This window comes from Leiobunum rupestre, chromosome 4, assembly GCF_980474605.1.
Source record: "Leiobunum rupestre chromosome 4, qqLeiRupe1.1.hap1, whole genome shotgun sequence".
Lineage (NCBI taxonomy): Eukaryota > Metazoa > Arthropoda > Arachnida > Opiliones > Sclerosomatidae > Leiobunum > Leiobunum rupestre.
In genome coordinates, this window is record NC_143387.1 from 58491768 (window position 1) to 58514907 (window position 23140).

The 23140-nt window shown below is 42.6% G+C and overlaps 2 protein-coding genes across 2 annotated transcripts in view; both read right to left on the minus strand.

Moving 5' to 3' along the window:
• LOC149948480 (beta-alanine-activating enzyme-like) overlaps positions 1-23140 on the minus strand; it is a 341035-nt gene that overhangs the window by 151955 nt on the left and 165940 nt on the right. The gene's annotated exons all lie outside the window — the stretch shown is intronic.
• The window catches only part of Awh (LIM/homeobox protein arrowhead), a 29052-nt gene continuing 14950 nt past the window's right edge, over positions 9039-23140 (minus strand). Inside the window, exons 2-5 of the mRNA XM_090172364.1 lie at positions 22164-22345; positions 9719-9942; positions 9409-9648; positions 9039-9348 (exon numbers count right to left, since the gene is read on the minus strand). Coding sequence (XP_090028490.1) covers positions 9236-9348; positions 9409-9648; positions 9719-9942; positions 22164-22345 — 759 coding nt within the window. The 3' untranslated portion in view covers positions 9039-9235. The remainder of the gene's footprint in view (positions 9349-9408; positions 9649-9718; positions 9943-22163; positions 22346-23140) is intronic.

Genomic DNA, 23140 nt, shown 5'->3' on the forward strand with positions numbered 1-23140 from the left:
GAGGGGGCGGAAATTAACGGCACTGTGTGCGCGTCAAAGAGTTCTATCGAATGAGACCAATTTGTTATTTCGGTCACTCTCCCTTTAAGGGGGTTGGTTGGAGGGAGCGGAAATTAACGGCACTGCGTGCGCGTCAAAGAGTTCTATCGAATGAGACCAACTTGTTTTTTTTCGGTCACTCTCCCTTTAAGGGGGTTGGTCGGAGGGGGCGGAAATTAACGGCACTGTGTGCGCGTCAAAGAGTTCTATCGAATGAGACCAACTTGTTTTTTTTCGGTCACTCTCCCTTTAAGGGGGTTGGTCGGAGGGGGCGGAAATTAACGGCACTGCGTGCGCGTCAAAGAGTTCTATCGAATGAGACCAATTTGTTATTTCGGTCACTCTCCCTTTAAGGGGGTTGGTTGGAGGGAGCGGAAATTAACGGCACTGCGTGCGCGTCAAAGAGTTCTATCGAATGAGACCAACTTGTTTTTTTTCGGTCACTCTCCCTTTAAGGGGGTTGGTTGGAGGGAGCGGAAATTAACGGCACTGCGTGCGCGTCAAAGAGTTCTATCGAATGAGACCAACTTGTTTTTTTTCGGTCACTCTCCCTTTAAGGGGGTTGGTCGGAGGGGGCGGAAATTAACGGCACTGTGTGCGCGTCAAAGAGTTCTATCGAATGAGACCAACTTGTTTTTTTTCGGTCACTCTCCCTTTAAGGGGGTTGGTCGGAGGGGGCGGAAATTAACGGCACTGCGTGCGCGTCAAAGAGTTCTATCGAATGAGACCAACTTGTTTTTTTTCGGTCACTCTCCCTTTAAGGGGGTTGGTTGGAGGGAGCGGAAATTAACGGCACTGCGTGCGCGTCAAAGAGTTCTATCGAATGAGACCAACTTGTTTTTTTTCGGTCACTCTCCCTTTAAGGGGGTTGGTCGGAGGGGGCGGAAATTAACGGCACTGTGTGCGCGTCAAAGAGTTCTATCGAATGAGACCAACTTGTTTTTTTTCGGTCACTCTCCCTTTAAGGGGGTTGGTCGGAGGGGGCGGAAATTAACGGCACTGCGTGCGCGTCAAAGAGTTCTATCGAATGAGACCAACTTGTTTTTTTTCGGTCACTCTCCCTTTAAGGGGTTGGTCGGAGGGGGCGGAAATTAACGGCACTGTGTGCGCGTCAAAGAGTTCTATCGAATGAGACCAACTTGTTTTTTTTCGGTCACTCTCCCTTTAAGGGGTTGGTTGGAGGGGGCGGAAATTAACGGCACTGCGTGCGCGTCAAAGAGTTCTATCGAATGAGACCAACTTGTTTTTTTTCGGTCACTCTCCCTTTAAGGGGGTTGGTCGGAGGGGGCGGAAATTAACGGCACTGCGTGCGCGTCAAAGAGTTCTATCGAATGAGACCAACTTGTTTTTTTTCGGTCACTCTCCCTTTAAGGGGGTTGGTTGGAGGGAGCGGAAATTAACGGCACTGCGTGCGCGTCAAAGAGTTCTATCGAATGAGACCAACTTGTTTTTTTTCGGTCACTCTCCCTTTAAGGGGGTTGGTCGGAGGGGGCGGAAATTAACGGCACTGTGTGCGCGTCAAAGAGTTCTATCGAATGAGACCAACTTGTTTTTTTTCGGTCACTCTCCCTTTAAGGGGGTTGGTCGGAGGGGGCGGAAATTAACGGCACTGCGTGCGCGTCAAAGAGTTCTATCGAATGAGACCAATTTGTTATTTCGGTCACTCTCCCTTTAAGGAGGTTGGTTGGAGGGAGCGGAAATTAACGGCACTGCGTGCGCGTCAAAGAGTTCTATCGAATGAGACCAACTTGTTTTTTTTCGGTCACTCTCCCTTTAAGGGGGTTGGTCGGAGGGGGCGGAAATTAACGGCACTGTGTGCGCGTCAAAGAGTTCTATCGAATGAGACCAACTTGTTTTTTTCGGTCACTCTCCCTTTAAGGGGGTTGGTTGGAGGGGGCGGAAATTAACGGCACTGCGTGCGCGTCAAAGAGTTCTATCGAATGAGACCAACTTGTTTTTTTCGGTCACTCTCCCTTTAAGGGGGTTGGTCGGAGGGGGCGGAAATTAACGGCACTGTGTGCGCGTCAAAGAGTTCTATCGAATGAGACCAACTTGTTTTTTTCGGTCACTCTCCCTTTAAGGGGGTTGGTTGGAGGGAGCGGAAATTAACGGCACTGCGTGCGCGTCAAAGAGTTCTATCGAATGAGACCAACTTGTTTTTTTCGGTCACTCTCCCTTTAAGGGGGTTGGTCGGAGGGGGCGGAAATTAACGGCACTGCGTGCGCGTCAAAGAGTTCTATCGAATGAGACCAACTTGTTTTTTTTCGGTCACTCTCCCTTTAAGGGGGTTGGTTGGAGGGAGCGGAAATTAACGGCACTGCGTGCGCGTCAAAGAGTTCTATCGAATGAGACCAACTTGTTTTTTTTCGGTCACTCTCCCTTTAAGGGGGTTGGTTGGAGGGAGCGGAAATTAACGGCACTGCGTGCGCGTCAAAGAGTTCTATCGAATGAGACCAACTTGTTTTTTTCGGTCACTCTCCCTTTAAGGGGGTTGGTTGGAGGGGGCGGAAATTAACGGCACTGCGTGCGCGTCAAAGAGTTCTATCGAATGAGACCAACTTGTTTTTTTTCGGTCACTCTCCCTTTAAGGGGGTTGGTCGGAGGGGGCGGAAATTAACGGCACTGTGTGCGCGTCAAAGAGTTCTATCGAATGAGACCAACTTGTTTTTTTCGGTCACTCTCCCTTTAAGGGGGTTGGTTGGAGGGAGCGGAAATTAACGGCACTGCGTGCGCGTCAAAGAGTTCTATCGAATGAGACCAACTTGTTTTTTTTCGGTCACTCTCCCTTTAAGGGGTTGGTTGGAGGGGGCGGAAATTAACGGCACTGCGTGCGCGTCAAAGAGTTCTATCGAATGAGACCAATTTGTTATTTCGGTCACTCTCCCTTTAAGGGGGTTGGTTGGAGGGGGCGGAAATTAACGGCACTGCGTGAGCGTCAAAGAGTTCTATCGAATGAGACCAATTTGTTTTTTTCGTTCACTCTCCCTTTAAGGGGGTTGGTCGGAGGGGGCGAAAATTAACGGCACTGCGTGCGCGTCAAAGAGTTCTATCGAATGAGACCAACTTGTTTTTTTTCGGTCACTCTCCCTTTAAGGGGGTTGGTTGGAGGGGGCGGAAATTAACGGCACTGCGTGAGCGTCAAAGAGTTCTATCGAATGAGACCAATTTGTTTTTTTCGTTCACTCTCCCTTTAAGGGGGTTGGTCGGAGGGGGCGAAAATTAACGGCACTGCGTGCGCGTCAAAGAGTTCTATCGAATGAGACCAACTTGTTTTTTTTCGGTCACTCTCCCTTTAAGGGGTTGGTTGGAGGGGGCGGAAATTAACGGCACTGCGTGCGCGTCAAAGAGATCTATCGAATGAGACCAATTTGTTTTTTTCGGTCACTCTCCCTTTAAGGGGGTTGGTTGGAGGGGGCGGAAATTAACGGCACTGCGTGCGCGTCAAAGAGTTCTATCGAATGAGACCAATTTGTTATTTCGGTCACTCTCCCTTTAAGGGGGTTGGTTGGAGGGAGCGGAAATTAACGGCACTGCGTGCGCGTCAAAGAGTTCTATCGAATGAGACCAACTTGTTTTTTTTCGGTCACTCTCCCTTTAAGGGGGTTGGTTGGAGGGGGCGGAAATTAACGGCACTGCGTGCGCGTCAAAGAGTTCTATCGAATGAGACCAATTTGTTTTTTTCGGTCACTCTCCCTTTAAGGGGGTTGGTTGGAGGGGGCGGAAATTAACGGCACTGCGTGAGCGTCAAAGAGTTCTATCGAATGAGACCAATTTGTTTTTTTCGTTCACTCTCCCTTTAAGGGGGTTGGTCGGAGGGGGCGAAAATTAACGGCACTGCGTGCGCGTCAAAGAGTTCTATCGAATGAGACCAACTTGTTTTTTTTCGGTCACTCTCCCTTTAAGGGGTTGGTTGGAGGGGGCGGAAATTAACGGCACTGCGTGCGCGTCAAAGAGATCTATCGAATGAGACCAATTTGTTTTTTTCGGTCACTCTCCCTTTAAGGGGGTTGGTTGGAGGGGGCGGAAATTAACGGCACTGCGTGCGCGTCAAAGAGTTCTATCGAATGAGACCAATTTGTTATTTCGGTCACTCTCCCTTTAAGGGGGTTGGTTGGAGGGAGCGGAAATTAACGGCACTGCGTGCGCGTCAAAGAGTTCTATCGAATGAGACCAACTTGTTTTTTTTCGGTCACTCTCCCTTTAAGGGGTTGGTTGGAGGGGGCGGAAATTAACGGCACTGCGTGCGCGTCAAAGAGTTCTATCGAATGAGACCAACTTGTTTTTTTCGGTCACTCTCCCTTTAAGGGGGTTGGTCGGAGGGGGCGGAAATTAACGGCACTGTGTGCGGGTCAAAGAGTTCTATCGATTGAGACCAATTTGTTTTTTTCGGTCACTCTCCCTTTAAGGGGGTTGGTCGGAGGGGGCGGAAATTAACGGCACTGTGTGCGCGTCAAAGAGTTCTATCGAATGAGACCAACTTGTTTTTTTCGGTCACTCTCTCTTTAAGGGGGTTGGTTGGAGGGGCAGAAATTAACGCTCGTCCAATGAAATTTGTACACAACACTGCGTTAGCGTGTTTAAGGGGGAAGAATATAGTAAAAGCCTCTTTTTCGTTCAAGCTGAACGTTTCTGTTTTAAAAATTACATAATTGAATTATATTTTCTTATTAGCCTGAACCTTCCTCTAGTGCTTAAAATAATTTTTATAGTTATAATATTAATAGTTAACGAGATATAAGGTCCTAACTAAAGGGTAGTTTGTGAGCTTGCCCAACTTGTTTACCTCCGGGGGTCCGAATTAAAACGTAATAACTTAATTACTTTTAAATTTAAAATTGTCAAAATTAGTTTAAGCACTGAACAAGTGGCTGTTCTGCACTGAAATATTAATTTTATAAGTTAAAATACAAAATTAAAAGCGTTCAGCTTGAAATAGCGCGAAATTAGACAATGGCCACAGTAGTCTTCGCCCTTAAAGGCTAGCAACGTTATCCTTGCCTTTGTTGCTCCTAGATGGCAGGTTTATCTTTCCCCAGTGGCGTAGACAAGGGGAGGGTTTCCGTGTAACTTGGACTGTACTTAAATTTAACACCCTTCTCCACCCCTCTCAGGTATTTTACATAATTTTAACTCCTCCCTTGAAGGATTTCTGGCTACGCCACTGTCTTTCCCCCATGCCACTGTCTTTCCCCCATGCCACTGTCTTTCCCCCGTCCCACTGTCCCACATTTTCCCTCTAAACAGGTGCCAAACGTCACAAGTGTGTTGGGAAATTTCGGTGGTCACTAACAGAAAAGAGGAGAATTTGCTCTATAGCGCTAAATAAGGCAGTGAGAAAAGGGAAGGAATTATTTTGAACTACCATCAGCCTCTGTCGAAAGCTCTCTTGGCGGATTTTCTATCAACAACAGTACTCAATAGGGGGCCACGACAAATGGTTTTGCCAAATCCCACCCCCCCCCCCCCCCCAACATATCTCTGTTTTTGGAGAGGATAGCTCTTCTGAATAATCTTTTTTTTGTCTATGAAAGTAAACTTGAAAATTTGAGGGGCCCACTTTAGCCTGTAATGCTTAAAATGCTTAAAACTAGGCATATATAAACATCTTGGGCTAAAATATCTATTGTAAGGACCGAGGGTAGAGGGTCCCAAATGCTTACAGTTCAAAGGCGCTGGTCGCCCGCGGGTGAAAGTATTTGGCCTTGAGCAAGCGATGCTTCTTCGGCCGAGATGCTCGCTAGTTCCCCCGTAATTGAAGTTGCCAACTAGCCGCCACTGCGAGGAAATTCTCAAATAAAGTCCCTCGCCTTTTTCTTGTATTCCATTGCTCCATTTATAGTATTGTTAGACTCCCCCATTTTCGATGCCTGTTTTATTACGTTTTATTACTTAGAATGTCATACCCTTCGTTTTAAATATTTTTAGTGTGTGTTAATGTGTGATTTATTGTTGCGTACCCCTTGTCGGTCTTTTTGTAGTTACCCCGTGACATGTGTGTTTGTGTGCGACCATATCTTTCGCTTCGCAAGGACGAAAGATAAATACGAACTATAGTTTATGGTGTCGGACCCAAGAGCGTGGGTGGAAAGCCGTGATCTTCGGAGAAGTGTCATCACCCGAGTGGTGATTGGGCACTCTTGATTGCGCGTTTGGGTCACATGACCCAGAACGCATAAATAGAGCAGTTTTGGGCGCGAAATGGTGTGTGCCGGACGAGCAGTGAACCACGTCTGAGGTCGTTAAGAGCGACTCGGTTTAGTAAAAAGTTAAAGTGACGGCACCGGTGACTTTCCTAAAACTAGTCGATATGACAAAGTATAAGCCTCACGCGTATACAGCGATATAAATAATAAAAAAAAGGAACCAACAGCATCTACGCCATGTTGCCCACGTCAACATTACTCACCAATCTCTAAAAACGGCTCAGGAACCTGCAGGTCGCCACCGATCAGAAGCGCAGCGTGCCCGCTCTTCACCATGAACTCCTAAGTTTGATTTTATGTTTATAGTTATTTATAGTTGAGTCTCAATAGAGACTCAACGTTTAATCCTCATGTCACATAAACTATTTTAACTCATTATCTGTATTTATATATATTTGCTAGAGCTCTAGTTATTCCTTTTGTCGTTCGGTCGTGCATAGTGGGAAGTACTTCCAGGTTAGGTTACCATGTTTAATATGTTTAGTGTTTGTATATGTATTTAATGTTAACGTTCCCTTGTTATTAATTTTGAATATTAACTGTTTATTCTAACGATCCCCTTTTGTTTATCTTCCAATATTAAAATTAAGATTAATGCCAGATCCTCGTTTCAGTGTATTTACTGTAAGCTCACATAACATACCCCTAGACAACTAACTGACCGATGTTTCGTTTAAACCCGCTAACTCCAATACCAGTGGTGGTTAGGCGGATGAGAACCCGGAGTAAAGTTTGGTAATGTGTTAACCCGTTGGTGTAGTGCTTCTCCCGAAGCCTTGGTTCTTCGTAGGTATCCCCGTATGTTTGGGTGGGAACCTATAAAGCTAGTCTGTTTGTTGGATTGGGAATCAGGGAAAAGAGTGGGAAGTTACGTCACAAGCCCCTCTATCGTCAGGTGACTGACGAGTGATTAAATTACATTGCGTTTGAAGTAGATTCCTGGACATTTTAGCAATTTTTGTTGAAGCAAAATACACGAAGAAAACATTGTTTATTTAAGTAGTGCAAAAACCACGTAAGCCTTAGTCACACTGTCGATTGAAACCAGTTTTAAGGGGATGTTTTTCTTAATTTTATTGATCAAAACGAGCATTCAAAAAAATCAAATCAAGCGTGACCGTGGATTTATGTGCCACCCATTGAGTTGGGAATAGTACTTATAGAGCTGTAGCGAGGGTCTCGAGGGACCCTTTTTTGAAATCGTGTCTCGACGCTCACATCTATCATTAGTCGGTGGCGTCACCTATCTTTCAAAGCGAAGAAAATTTATGTTTTTTAAATGTCGTCTGCTTATACTCTGGTTACGCTCAGGGTTGGACATAATGATATTTTTTTAAGTAGTCAGCCTGACTAGTGACTCTTAGTGAGCCTCCTAACTTAATTTCTTTTAGAAGTCACTGACTAGTGGGGGTAAAACTGGGGGTATAAAAACAAGAAGGACAGCCAACATTTTTCTTTACCCGTCAGAATTAAAATAGGAATTTATTATCACTTGAGTTACATAATGTGATTTTTTTTAAAATAAAATGGGATTGATGAATGATGAATTTATGATACGCCATATTCGCCATTATTTATGAATATTTAGGTACATTTTCCACTAGTCAAATTGACTAGTGAGCCCCCAGATTTCGATTCATTTTAGTCAGACTAGTGCCTTATATCCAACCCTGCTTCCAGCCACCAAATACAAATTTTGGCTTTAGGCAAATTTTTGTGTTGCTCGAGACCACCTCTGAAATGTTTGAAAGAGCTGTAGCCTAACAGCCTATAGAACTCTACACCTATGTACTTCAACTTTGGAAATCTCAAGCAACTGAACCTAATGTCGCTTTAATGTACCAGTTTTTTGTCCTTATTAAAATTCACTGTGCTTGCTAACGTTTATAATCGATCCTACTCTTTAATTAATTCGCGCTAGAATTAATTAGCCCTAAAATATGTTTCAGTCAGGATTTTAGTTCTCCCCCTCTGAGCAAAGACTACCCCAAATTTACCATCACACTATAAAGTTGCCAGTTGCTTTTATGACTTATGTCATTGGGGACATGGGAACTGTTTTCCTCCACGTCCATAATTCTTACGAAGCTGAAATATTAGACACAATTCTCTTTTTATTTACATAGTTATTTACAAATTCTGATTAATATTTGGCGCGTAATTTAATGAGCGTTCTGGGTCACGGTCAACGTCGTTTTGGGACCCCTATAGCGAGAGATTTGACCACACCAATGCCGCCACGGTGCTTCCAATTTGTAGAAGCTCTACGCCACTACAAATTAGGCGTACCTATCACCGATAGCGGCTCCAAAACAACGAGTCCGAGTTCTTCAATTCCTTGCAAACGAGGATAATTTTCCGTGTTTTCTCATTTTTCCGCTAAGAATCTTACAAGACAAAAAAGCGTGAAAGTTTCTGCGCGAACGAACCTGCTTTTACTCGAAAGCTTCGATAGAGGTTTAACTTAGCATCGGTTCCGATAATTCGGCCACGACTTAAGTATAATAAAAAATGTATTCGGGTGAACGTAAAACAGGCGCGCAGCACACGCCTTTTGGCACGTGATTCACGGAAGAAGAACCCCGGCCTGGCGCCTTTCCTCTCGTAACCTTTTCCCCGGGCCAATCGCGGCCTTTCTTCGTGAAGGCGGAGAATATCTCCAAAAATGACGATAACAAAGGCTATTTAGTGCCGACTTTAAACTCCCCACGAACCTGAATACACTCGTGGTATTATTTAATATCTCTCAAACGAGGTTTTTGGTACTTATAGAAAGTTTCAAATACTACGCGGGGGGATTTATATATAATGGAGAATATAGTTTATTTTGGCACCGGTAAAAAGGATTTCACGCACTGGCGTCATAGTCAAAAACATCTATAGAAAGGAACTTGTATTAAATTGTCAAAGGTCCGGTGGAGAAGTCGAACTCGTGGGTGGGGCGACGGGTTCGCGATAGTAGTTGACCTCTCCCGTTTGACCTCGGTTTCGCGTTACGCCACCTGACTCATAGTCATATGAACGCTGGCCGCCGGACACAGGCAGTACAGCATGCCGCATCCTGGACACGGGGTCGCGGCGCCACCCACGGCGCTTAGGACGCCCCCTAGTGGGAAAATAATTATTGATTAGGTTAAATTTACGACGAATAGGCGACGTAACTTACCGTGGACTTTCTTGACTTGATTGTTGAGGTATTTCTTCTGGCGTGCGCGGGAATTCTGGAACCAAACTTGGGTGACCCGTTTGCTGAGCCCGGTGATTTGGGCAATCCGCTCCAGGTCTTGGCCATCCGGGTTGGAGTCCAGGTTGAAATTGGCCTGCAAGACCTGCAACTGCTCCTCGGTGAAAGTAGTGCGCACTCTCTTGGTTTTGGTTTTCTGCTGGCCCTCTCCGTCCCCCGTCTCTGCGTAACAACGCTCAGAATCCTTAGACACCGCGTAAAGGATTCTCTACCTGACCTTTTACTCGCTTACCATCATTGGAGCCACTGCCGGCGCCGGCGTCCAGAGATTCCAAGTAGTGCGCCTTGCAGAGCACCCGGTTCTCGTGAAGGGCGAATTCCTCTCCCGTGGACAGTTGCCTTTTGCAAGCGTCACAGGCGAAACAAGCCAAGTGGTACACTTGTTCCCGGGCCCGACGAACCCAGTCCGAGGCGTGGATCGTCCGCGAACATTTGGCGCATTTAGCTCCGAATTGCCTGTAAAATTATTTCAATGTTAAACGATTCGTATTACAGAATTTTCCCCTTTTAACCTAGTCCAACTAAAAATAATCATTCACCAATTTCTACTCTAGGGAGCGTAGACAAATAAAAGACTATCCAGGACAGATATCCCGTATCTTCGCCCGTACTAAAATTGTCTTCTATTCAAATTAATCCTCCGTTGGGGTAGGGAGGGGGATCAGCCGCAATTGGGTAGAATATCTGGCTCATTCTCCCGGTTGTTATTCGTTGAATTAAAACATCCTTAAACAGTTCATGACGTAAATCGTACCCATCCATAGTGACGTAATTCCGCGGCGGCTACATTTTTTCTAAAGATGGTGCTGGTATACGTAGAGGGCTCAGTTGAGAGGATGACCGTCTAGGATAATCTTTTATTGGTCGATGGAGGGAACTACCAATGCATGTTGCAACCATTGGGGAGGGGATGTTAATACCACTTAAGGTTATATTCCGCTTTCAAAGCGTCTCAATGGTACCGCGGTTTCGGTTTCGGCTCTATTTCGCAAGTACAAACATTCGCCTCTTTTTTCAAATACTGGAAAAAAAGCGGGAAAACTGAATTACAAACTTTTCTCTATTTCAAGTTGAACAAAATCCCCGAATAGAAAAGAAAAATGAAGTCGAAGAAAGTGTAGCCCGCCGAAGTTGGGACGCTGCAGAAATTGCATAATATAAAGGCCTTCCCCCGCTCTATCTGCTGGCACTGTTCCTTCAAACTTTTGTTTGCCAATTTGCGCCGTACCCTTTCCCCGGCGAAGCGCAAACCCGATTACAGCGGAGGGGGGGTGGCCATCTCCGATATCTTTGCAACGGGCGGGCGGGGGAGATGGGCGGCCAATTCCTGGAGGGCACTAGGCGCATCGATCTCTCTAACGAGCCTCTCACGCCCGGATGGTTCGCTTCCTCTCAGAACACACACTGTAGCCCCCCCCCCCCCCCTGCGGCATCGCTCCCCCTCCCTGCGCTCTCTGAATTTAGTTTTCTTCATTATGTAGACCCGTAGACTTTATCCCGCTTGTATGTTGAGGAGGTCCGCTTTTTTGTCGAAGCGGGGGTGAGGCGCGTTCTTCCTTTGAGCCTTCTCCGTTGGGAGTAGAATGCGATCGAAATTTATAAGAAAAGCAGCCTCGCTTTCAATTTGTACGGGCTCGACGGTTGGTTGTAAAATTTTGAATCTAGGGTCTTGACCGGAGTTGACCGTGAAGGTCGTCACCTTCGACCCATCCGTTTTAAGAGCGAAACGTGGAATTTCGCGCTTTATTTTTGGATTGAGTAGCTACGGTGTGTGCCCCCTTTTGACCAGAAACCAAAAGTTAAATTTCGCGTTAAATAGGGAATATTTCGGTAAAAATGATCACTTTCTCCTCATCTTGCAATAACTCTTTGATGTTGACTCGAAGAAAATGTCTTCCGCGGCTACGGGATGCGATATTATCGGCCCCAAAATGGAATCAGCCTTTGCAGTTGCTGGTCTCGTTTTCTTTCAAGATCCGGCATCGCGATAAAAAAGCGACGTCGAAACTGAGCTCATTCGGCAATCGTCCGCCGCCGCCGAAATCAAAGAAGCGTGAAACGCGTTCTGGCGGCCGCGAACGGAACCCCCGCCGACAGCTTTAGCGCTAAAACGCGATAGTCAAATCGAGGCGAGGGTCGTCGGACGACAAAGCTCTTAATAGACGAAGCCAGCCAGCGAGCGCCAAAGAGAAAGAGAGCTAGCTCGACGGTAATCGCGTTTGGTGGCGTTGCCGCGACTCCTCGCCCTTTTTCCCGGCTAATCCGACGGATCGGTTTCCGCTTCGATACCCTCGCCACAAGCGCCCCTCAAATCAGACATACTCCCTCGTAGGACGCTTATTTCTATACGACGCGAGGCTGGATCGCTTCCCCAAATAGCGCTAATTTACTAGTATTTGGACAAAGGCTTTTTTCCCAGCGGTTTTTGTTGAGAAAATAGGTTTGGGAGCGTGTTTTCCTCCCAAAGGCTATACGCGCTCTAAGAGCTGTAATCTTCCGCAATGTTGTATATAAAATATCAGTTGCGCTTGGATTATTGTTAAATAATTAAAATTACAAAAGCTTATTATCGCGCGTGTAAATCACGGCTACGTGGGTTTCTAGAGAATGGCGATAGTAGCTTAAATCCTGTAAATTAACTTATCCCTGAACCCCGGTGTAACGCGTGTGGAACACTTCTACAGGCGCGCAGTAGGCCAATTGTAGGACTAATTATTTATTACGCTCAATTTGTTGATTATAATAACGGTATGGGCCGCCAAAAAGCAAACTTAGTTACTACGAATATAGAAAATAAAATCTTCAAATAGGGATGGGAAGCTTTTAAAAACCAAAGTAGAATGCAAACTATTATCGTTTGATTCATTTTATAATATAAGTTTTGTTTCCGTAGCGCAGAAAGATTAATACCTTCTTTTCGTTAAGCAACAAATTTTACACCTCTCTATGGAGTCTCGCCACTTTTGGTTCTTTCCTGATCATCCATGTTATTTATCAATAGTGATTCTTAGTGAAACACTTCCCGGGTTTAACCGGTTGATAATGCAAGATGTGTGACGTCGCAACTATATGAACATTTCTGGAAGATTGTATAGATGTTTTTAGTTGATTTCAAACTTTGTCTACAAAGAAACTAAATTAACTGCATTTCGACTTTTACTATTTTATCAATTATTCATGGACTCCTTACATAAATTTAATTTAATTTATACCCATTTTAACAAATCTGTGGTCACGTAATCTATGGCCTACCTTATAGCGCGGCTAATGGTTCTTTTCTATATATTTCAATTATACTTATGATCCGTATATTTTGGATTTTCTAAGAACTTCAATCTCTCGTATCTGAAGTTCGCAGTTAGAATGGATTTAAAAAGTTCTAGCTTTTGAAACTAAAACTAAGGGTTAGTATACCTAGAGTCTACAAATTTAACGATTATCTACTGATTATGATATAATTTCGTTTAATTTAATCGCGTACAATTGGTTTTTAAACTAATTAAAATAAAAAAGCAATTTAATTAGATTTATTTTATGGATCACTAGGTTGAAGTTTGATAAATTTAATCGGATGAATTTCGCTCTGAATAACTTGTACCATAAATTAACAACCTTCTTCTATACCCCGTTTTAAAACGCATACATCATATCTTATATTATCTTATTAAATGTCAATTGTAACAACAATAATTTAATTTATAATCTTCATATATCTTCTTGAAAACCAACTTTTGCGGTTCGTATTTTTTTCACTAATAATAGATAATATTTAAATAATTCAGCGATATTCGATAATTTTTATCATGATTTTAGGTATGATATACAAAACGAAGTGAAGAAGACCAACAAATTTTGGGGGAAATTCAAGCCCAGTTCACACTATGCAATTAATTGGGCCACTTAATTGAAACCAACTAATTGTAAGCAAGAAAATTGAATAGTGTGAACAGAAAAATTGTAACCATTGTTCCAACTTCTTCTGTTCACACTGTACAATTTTCTTGCTTACAATTAGTTGGTTTCAAGTAAGTGGCCCAATTAATTGCATAGTGTGAACTGGGCTATAGTCTTCAATTATATATTCCCAAAATAAGTTTAATTATAAAATTCAGCGTATAAGACACTGACCGTAAAGATCCCAAACCGAATAAAAGGTCAAATACACCTTAGCCCGCGCTTCTATGTCTTATATTTTCAATATCATTACGGTCTACGAAGTATTTTCCATAGACTTTCAATTCAAAAAATTTTCTAGAACGAGGAAGTGAACGGGGGAGGGAAGGGGGGCATTGGCGGGAACAAGTGGAAATAGATTTGACCAAAGAGGGTGCTCGCTCTTTGGCGCGACATGAGGTCCGGGGGGACAATTCGTCCTCTTTATCGGCAAATTAGGCCTCAATCACGGGTACTATTTCCAATCTCTTCCTTTCCCCCCGCCTTCGCCACCACCGGATAAAATCGGGGCTCGTCGAGTCCCCAATTCATTGCCTGTACATTATTCTCGCTCTCCGGAACTTCGGCTTCCCCTTTCGAAGCTTCCTAACGCTGCCCCTGGGGTATATTCGGCGCGACAATCGTAACATGTCATCGCTGGCTATATGATCCTCGATCTGAAACTGGACGAAATAAAAGATATACGTAAAAACTGGAAAGCTTAATTCGTATTCCTACAATTGCCGCTGATCAGGACCCCGCTTTTATTTGGACAATAAAAAGCCTCCCTGAAACCCTCGGGGAATTTGCCTATTCCCATACGTCAACGAACACTACGGGTTAGACTAGCGTTGAAGTAAAGTCAGCGCCCTATTGACTAACGCCTTTGGTTCGGTCGAGTGTAAATATGTCCCCGTAAATTCAACGTAGTGCTTTTGTATTTGTTCGCGTTCATTTTTTTGTACAACGCAAATACGACGCGCTTAAAGTCTGGCTGTTTCGTAAAATTAAGTTAGGGCGAGTTTTTTGTTCTCGTCCTTATTTACATACGAGAAAGGCGTCAACTTTAGCTCCCTTGATTGTTAATCCTATTGGGGATTGTTCCCGCCTTTTAAATGTAACGGGGGAAATATGTATACACTTCGAACTATATTCTCCCGCAATATTTTACTCGAACCTTACTCGTATTACGTATTTTATAGTTTGCTTCTACAATTACAGATGGCGTTAGCTCGGCTTGAGAGACCGTGTCTACGAACGCGTCAAGTTCAGTAGAAAATTTTAAAATCCTTTTAAAATATATAAAATAATTTTGTTATTTTAAGCGCGAGATCTTGTAAAATAAAAAATAAACTAAATGGATTTTTAAAAATACCTCTATATTAAGTGGCGTAGTCAGAAATCCTTTAAGGGAGGGGCTCAAACTAGGTAAAATACCCGAGAGGGGTCAAGAAGGAGGTAAAATTTTAGTACAGCCAAAGCTACTCGGAAACCCTCCCCATTAATTTTCTACCTCCACATTTTATGGGGAAACGAAAGTTGGCTAACTTAAGTGTATTTCAAACAAAATAATCTGATTCTGGCAACACTGCTGTCTTATTTTTGCAAACTTTTTGTTTGCCTGGCAACGCGGTTTCTCCACACCGAAAATGGCGGAGGATTGCGCAGCCAGAATATTTTCCTAAACTCATCGGCGGTTTTTTCGACCGTTATTTTGAACAACGCTAAAAATCGTCTCAATACCTCAGATGGCAATCTTAATAGACTATTTTGTCTACAAAAACGTGCAGTTAGAATTTTAAAAAAAAAGCCATATCTTGCTCACTCGAAACCAATCTTTCAATCACTAAATATCTTAAACATTAAACAACTATATACATATTGCTCTCTTATTCTTATATATAAATCTATTACTTCCACTCATTGTAATTTTTTTGAACCCTCTAAAAGAAGTAAATATAACATGCGAGTGACGCCTACTTTAAATATTCCATTTGCTAAAACTTCCCGTAAGCAAAACTCAATTTTTTATGTCGGTGTTAAAAACTTTAATAGTATTAATTGGAGGGAAGCAAAAAATATAAGTAATTACAAAAAAATTATCAAAACGTCTAAAATAATAACAATTGTATAACCTCCCAAAAACTATTCTACAAACTTAAAAATTGTGTACTTCCTCTAATAATCTAAATCCACTATTTTTCACCTAAGAAGCAATCATTTTTCAAAATTTAATACTTTGCTAAATATACTCCGTCATGAGTTGTGGCCTAAAAGTCTTTTTAGACTTGGCCCTTTAAGAAAATGTAAATACAAAAGGTGTTATGTCAAATAAAATTATTATTATTATTATTATTATTATATAGTATCCCGAAGTATATAAACAAATAGATTCTTGGTAAAATTAAAATTAAATGCATATAATAATAATCAGCTAGGCTAATACCCAAGGCACCAACTTAAGGCCCAAACACACATACGGTTTGCAAGCGATTTCGCCTGCGAATTTTCGCGCACGCGCCCATGCGCCATGACTTCCATTCTATTTAAGTCACGCGACGCGATTTTCCAGCGAAATTTCGCGCGCGAAGGCTATATGTGCTTCCACCTTTAGGCCTAAGTCATCAAGCGACTTTTAAAGCCATTAATTCAGGTGACCGGGTTACAATGCGTAGGAGGGTGGTGGCAAGCCCTTCATGTCACGCGAGCCAACAGCTCCCTACACAAACTATTACCATTAACCCGAACAAGATTTTATGGAAGGGGAAACCGAAGAGCTCTGGGAAAAAACCCTTTTAACCAGTGGGGAGAGAACTTGCAAAGTCAACGCAGAAGGAGTTGTCCCGAGTTTTCACCCAGTGCCACAGATTGGGTTCGAACCCGGCTCCTCTTTCTGCGAGGCGAAAGTGCTAACCACTCCACCACCCCACTTAAATATTTACCTTTAGCTCCTATTTCATTCATCATAATGCTCTAATACTTACGCTATTGGCTGCGAAACGTTAATAGGATCTGCTAATATCTACCTATCTATAGTCTTCAATGGCAACCAAAAGAGGCCGTCACGATAGCTTTTGGTCGTGTATAGACTCGTTCCAGGAATCTGGCATTGGGTGAAAACTCGGAACAACTCCTTCTCCGTTGAGTTTGCAAGTTCTTTCCCCGCTGGTTTAAGGGGTTTTCCCCCGAGCTCTTCGGTTTCCCCTTCCATAAAAACTTGTTGAGGTAAACGGTAATAGTTAGTGTAGGGCGCTGTTGGCTCGCGTGGCTTGAAGGGCTGGCCACCACCCTCGTACGCGTTGTAACCCGGCCACATGAATTAATGACTTCAAAAGTCGCTTGATGACTTAGGCCTAAGGTGGTGCCTTGGGTATTTGCCTAGCTGATATTATTAACTATAGAGGTATACACTTGGGACAGTGATACGAAAGCGCGTCGAGAAAAAGGCTGGGCTTAACTACGTCAAGTATTATAAGGCGGATGCACACATAGCCTTCACGCGCGAAATTTCTCTGGCAAATCGCGTCGCGTCGCGTGACATATAAAATGGGCGCGTGGGCGCGTGCGCGAAAACCGCAGGCGAAATCGCTTGCAAACCGTGGGTACGTTCAGTAGCGCTCATAGGACTCACCGATTACTGATCGGTGACATCGGTTTCCTACTGTACGCTTTTTCGCGTTTCCGGTTTTGACGTCACGATAGTCATCGGTTTTTCCGATGACTGACGTAAAACTACTATAAATGCTACGCCATTTTAAAAAACACCGATGACTGAATTAAAACGTTCAGCAACTTACGACGTCATTATTACGAAAAAGCTCATCGGTGGAAAATATCAAATCCATCGGGTTTTTTTTTCCGTTGACTGCTACTGAACGTACCCCGTATGTGTGTTTGGGCCTTAAGACGTAACACGACATTTCAAATTCATTGGCTCCAGGTTTGACGCGAAAAGAATGAGTCGTCATGGTAACAAATAGGCGATCTTCCCGCGCAAAAAGTCTTATAAAACAATGGAATTAAAAACCTCAATTTGTTATCGTACTTAATATTTTGAAGTAATTATAATGTTCTTCGCGAAAGAAGTGTACTGATACCTAATTTCAAGTATTTGTATGGTTATAAAAGAGATAATCAGGTAAGCTAATAATATAATAACCATGACTAGGCTTAATGACGAGTTTTCGTCGAATGAGGGTAGCGAGGCGCGAGAGTTTTTCTCGTGAGTTTTCCCGCTTTAAGACACGCCCGTTTCTACGAGCTTCATCACGGCCGTCAAAATCTTCCTTATAAGTGTATACCTATATAGTTTCCCGATAGAGGGTATTCGAAGAATCATTCGGTGTGCTTGTTATGAAAAGTCAGTGGCACCGAAACGACGCTCGTTTACTTAGATTCAAGACTGTCTAGCCTTGAAATTCTATCAATCGAATAAAAGGTAGTCAAAGCTAAAAGCGACAAAGTAAAGTATTAAGAATAAATTTACCCATCTTATCTCTTTTTATTGGTCCTCCCTGGCATTGTTTCAACAGAAAAATTTCTTGGTACATTGGTAAAGACGCAACTTCGATCCAAGAGGCCCTCTCGCGAAACTTTATTTATTCCTCAGCCTTGCGAAAATTATTTAGTCAAGGACTATTCTGACTACAATTTTAAAGAACCAAATTTAGACGGAGCACGAGCAGGTGGGCTCTGTTCGTAGTTGGCCCCAAGAAGCGAGTTTGTGAGCCCTTTCTCTGCCGGGCCCGAGGACTTTGCCTTACATTCCCCCCATTTCACTTAATTTCCCTCTTTGCACTTCCCGGAATGGCGCTATAGGATATAGTTGTAATACTTCTGCCTTGGGTATATTTGGCGATATGAGAGGGCGCGAAGTTCTCCCTTAGAAAAGGGCGACAGTGCCCCTAGATACGGCTCTGATGGTGCATCAACAAAATTCATGTTTTTGCCACTTGCAGCGCTGTTTATGTTATTTAGGTTGAAGTCACCATTTCTTTCGCCTAATGCCAAATTCGTTTTTTCCGGGCGCCTTCCTCTGAGCTTAGATGAAAATTATTCTTCGTTCAACGAAATTCTGCTAACCAATATTCAGCGTAAACTGGGCGAAAACCGCTATCCTATATACCAGAGGAGTGCAAATTTGGCTGAGAGTGAAATGGGAATACAAGAATATAAGTCAAAATGTTCAAAACACTTCATATACGCCCTCTAAGAATTCCTTTCCCTTGAGCGTAGCTTTGACCGAACTGTGTACGAAGGCTGACCCTCGCCTTGACAAATTTCTGACTATGCTACCGATATATATATATATATATATATATATATATATATGTGCTTTCAACCGATTCTCAGGTAAATCCGAATTCATTGTTAACCGACAGCTAACTGAATGTTATGAAATTAATCATAGCAGATCAGTTCAGATCGGTTACTCGAGATAATGAAACAGATAACATTTGAAATCAGATTGTTCGGTGGGGGGGGGGGGGGGGGGATATAAAATTCAAGTCTGATCTGACTAACTGATTACCTTCAGATATCTGAAATTACGACCCACTGGCGTACCTAGACCCTTTGACGCCTGGGGCGGATCATGAATTTGCCATGGTACGACCAAAATTTTAACCTAAAATTATTGTTTTGTACGATAATTATTGTACGTCTGGCAACGCTGATTTCAAGGCAGTCTAACAATGTAAGTTAAAGTTAAGTAAAGTAGAACTCATAATTCGTTAAGATGTGATAAACGTATTTAAAACGAACAAAATTGTTTGCACGTGTTTCGATTTTCGTGGTTTAAAGGTTTTAAAATTATATTTTCCCATCATAGCGTACGTAGACACGTATTATAATATTCCCAACTCAATGGTGTAGCTTCTACGAATGCATGTTTACTTTTTACTACTGTGAAAATTGGCGGGAAAAGACTGAAATCGAAACACAGTTGAGGTTCTATAAGTTTTATAGGCTTTTAAAATGAGAATTTGAGCCTTTTGAAGAATTCAACTGACCAAAAAGTTGGAGGGGGGGCAGGGGGCAATAACATTAGCTGTCCCTCCTAGCCAAATTCTAGGGCATTGACCCATTGCCCCCCCCCCAGGTTCCTACGCCCCTGCACGATCGGCTAAAACTTCGACGAACATTTATCTACGGTTATTACTACGTTAGTAGCCACCGGACTCAGGAAAGTAAAATTCGTATTTAATAACTTGGATAATACTTATACCATATGTAACATAATTACTCATAAGTATGCCACTGTACCTTTATTCCATTCAAAAATCTTCACTAACGGTTTGTTTCACCACGAACCAGGAAAAAGGTGGACTACGTTAGATTTTAACCTTTTTATTCATCTTAGTAATTTTGCGAGTCACACTATTGGCTACCAACATATGTAGGGAAAACCTTTAAATTGAGAAGGAATTTTCGGTGTCGGAATTTTAGTCAGCCCAATGTAGCTTTATTGAAATTTATAAACTCGCTCGGTTTGTGCGGATGAAGTTAAATAGTGAGTAATTTAGAAAAATATAAGGTTGGGGAAAATGACCAATAAGTCGAAGTGGGATATTCCACCAGTGTTATTAAAAAACATACCTAGCTTAGATGAGTTAGGCCTAGGCTCAAAAGAATCTGCAAAGACTCCAACCTTATAGATGCACCAGAAAAGATCAACCTGAATTTCAACTATTTTTTCCAATAAACCTGCTTCTTTTATTTGACAATGCAAATTTATTTTAGAACGTGAGTCTCCGAGAACTTCATTAATTTGCAAATTAATTACATTAACAACAACTTGACACTATATTGTAGTTCATTTTAGCTCCTAAGCCTTGGTTGTTCAAACCGGTTTGTTTACAGGTTTACAGGTTTATTAGTTGCCGTAGTTACACACCCTTTTATAACAGGGCGGCTCGGACACAGGGCCGAAGCTCAACCTACAATTTTAGCGTTTTAAAGTTAGGAAAAGTTACGAAAATTATAACAACATTTACACTATTAAGTCCTCATACAATAAACACTCTACAAACGCAAAACTAAAAATAATAATAATAATAATAATAATCAGCTAGGCACCACCTTAGGCCCAAGTCATCTAGCGACTTATAATGCCTTTAAACCGGTGGCCGGGTTACAAAGCGTAGAAGGGTGGTGGCAAGTCGTTGGTTTATCAGACGTAGAGCTATTTGTGCGATGGCATTATCGGCATTTCAGATTCGATGACGTCAAGAATGACATCATATATGACGTCAAATATTACGTAGGGTACGGATGACGAAATATCTGTGAAACAAACCGTTAGTGAAGAAATAGAGCTAGTAGCATACTTATGAGTAATTATGTTACATATGCTTATACTTTCTTAATTTATAATTATCCCCGATTTATCGAAAAATCTCTTCCTAAGGACTGAAAACCTTAATTTGTGCCGTGATAGAATAAAATAAAATCAAGGTTATAAAATGAACTAAAAAGGGACACTCTGGAACTCCCCAGGGCCGTAGTTAAGTCTCGAGAAATCTTGTGAAATTATTTTTTTTTTTTGGTTTTTTCAATCCTTTGGAATTTATCTTTTTAATTTTTGTGGGGGGCCCCTAGGCACGTGCCTAGGATGCCTACCCTTAAATCCGGGCCTGCTCACTACGGAAAAGACTAAACGTTAACCATTACTAGAAACACGAATATTTTTCTTGAGTGAAAAATGCCGCCCCTAGAAAGTGCCGCCCGGGGCGGACCGCCCCTCCCGCCCCCCTAGGTACGCCACTGTTACGACCTGAATAACCCGATCCGTTGTTCGTTACCTAAGTAATGGAGTAAAATGATCATTCGGTGTACTTTCTTGGTTGTTGTGGTGGAACTTTGCAGGCGGGGCGTATATGTCGGGGTTGATTACTTAATTTCCGGTTCAAATCACTTTCCATATCGAAAAATAGTGAGTGCAGAGGCCCATAAGATCCTACATACTTTCCATTCATGGGCAGTGGACATTTTTGGTTAAACGTAAAGCAACGGTTGCCAATAGACGCTTCAATAAAATAAATAAATTTGGGACTATTTTATAAAAACAATTACATATTTCCAAATTACTTTTGTTAAAATGAAATTATATTTTATGGAAATAATTTAGTAGATGTCGTTAAAAATTCACTTAGCAACTGCGTTGTTACGAGGAACTCTTGTTTTGTGTGTGTGCGGAAGAACAAGAAATTCGAAGACACTGGTTGCAAGCTTTCGAGGCCTTAATGCCTTCATATAAATTCCCTACCGAAAGCAAGTTCCACCGCCAGGTTTCGCGGCGCTTTTTTGGCTTGCTTTATAAACGTTAGAAAGTGTACTCATATACAGTAGGCTTAATTTAAGACCGTTGACTAAGTAGCTTCACGGCCAACTGCTACAAATAGTACCGATGCTAGTCACAGGACTGAAAATAGAGGGCCGCAATTTAAAAACGGGAGATCTCAAGGTCATTCGAGGCGCTTAGAGGTAAGAAGAAGAATAATAATAGCCTGGCACTACCTTAGGCGCCTTATTCAAAGCAGAATATCACCGAGAGAGACAGCGACGTTAACGCGGTAGGGTTCCGCATTCCTGGTCCAACTTAACTAGCGACGTAACTGTAAGAGTTGAAACCCTACGTCATAAATGGTACTTTTATGGAAGATATTTGGACTGCCACTGAAATTATTTTTAGGTTGGATTCGGGCAAGGTGGTATTGACTATATTTAGAAGAGTGAGGTCTTACCTGATGTAATCCGCCCTGCAGTAGACCCGGTCGCCTCTGACGAAGCAGGAGGGCTGTCTTTCGAGGAAGGCCTGGCAGACGCAGCATCTGAGGCAAGAGGCGTGCCACGAACTCCCGTTGACTTTCAGCAGATATCGGTCCGCGATCAACATGCCGCACGAACAACACACTTCCCGTTCCGTCTGCAATCACAAACAATAATCACCATTTACGCTGACCCTTTTTAGTTCGCTTCACCCGGAGAAGAAGTATGAGGACATGTTGTAAAGCAATATTAACCTGTAAGGTCGGATCTGGGATTTCATTTTTGGTGGGTTTTGAACTGCGCACCCCCGATTTAGACCTAAAAGGCACTTACATTTTGCAACCACCCCCGCACCCTCCCTTGGTCCATTTCAGGGGGGTTAAACCCCAAACCCCCCTTGAATACGCCCTTGGATGCCGCGAAGTGTGCGGAAGAGAGAAAATACGAATATGAGGATTTGTTCCATTTTCAGCCCCCTCACCCGATAGCATCACGGAAAGTATACAAGGCGATACTCCTTACTGTTTCTCCATGTGTTAGCTATTTTAATTTGGCAATTATAGAAAAACTCTCTATGAACTAAGATTTGACGTTCTTATTAATGATGGCTAACCTAAGATTCTTTGTGGCATTGCGGTTTCTCTTTTGTAGGATACATTTCCCCCATTCAAAATCGGAATGAAACTAATTCGAAAGGTGGATCAATTACTTCTTTTTTTTGGGAAATTATTCAAAACTGGTTTAATTAAAGGTTACGTGATCGAAACCAGGGTTCGAATTTATAAAACCCACCCAAAAAAACCCACGGGTTATTTTGGGTTGGACCCACCTTAAAAAACCCACAATAAAGCCCACTTAAAAAAACCCACCTTAAATAGTTTCAAAAATGACGAAAAAAGTTTAAATTTATTGTTTAATAATTAAACTATATTAAACTATATTAAAGAATTAA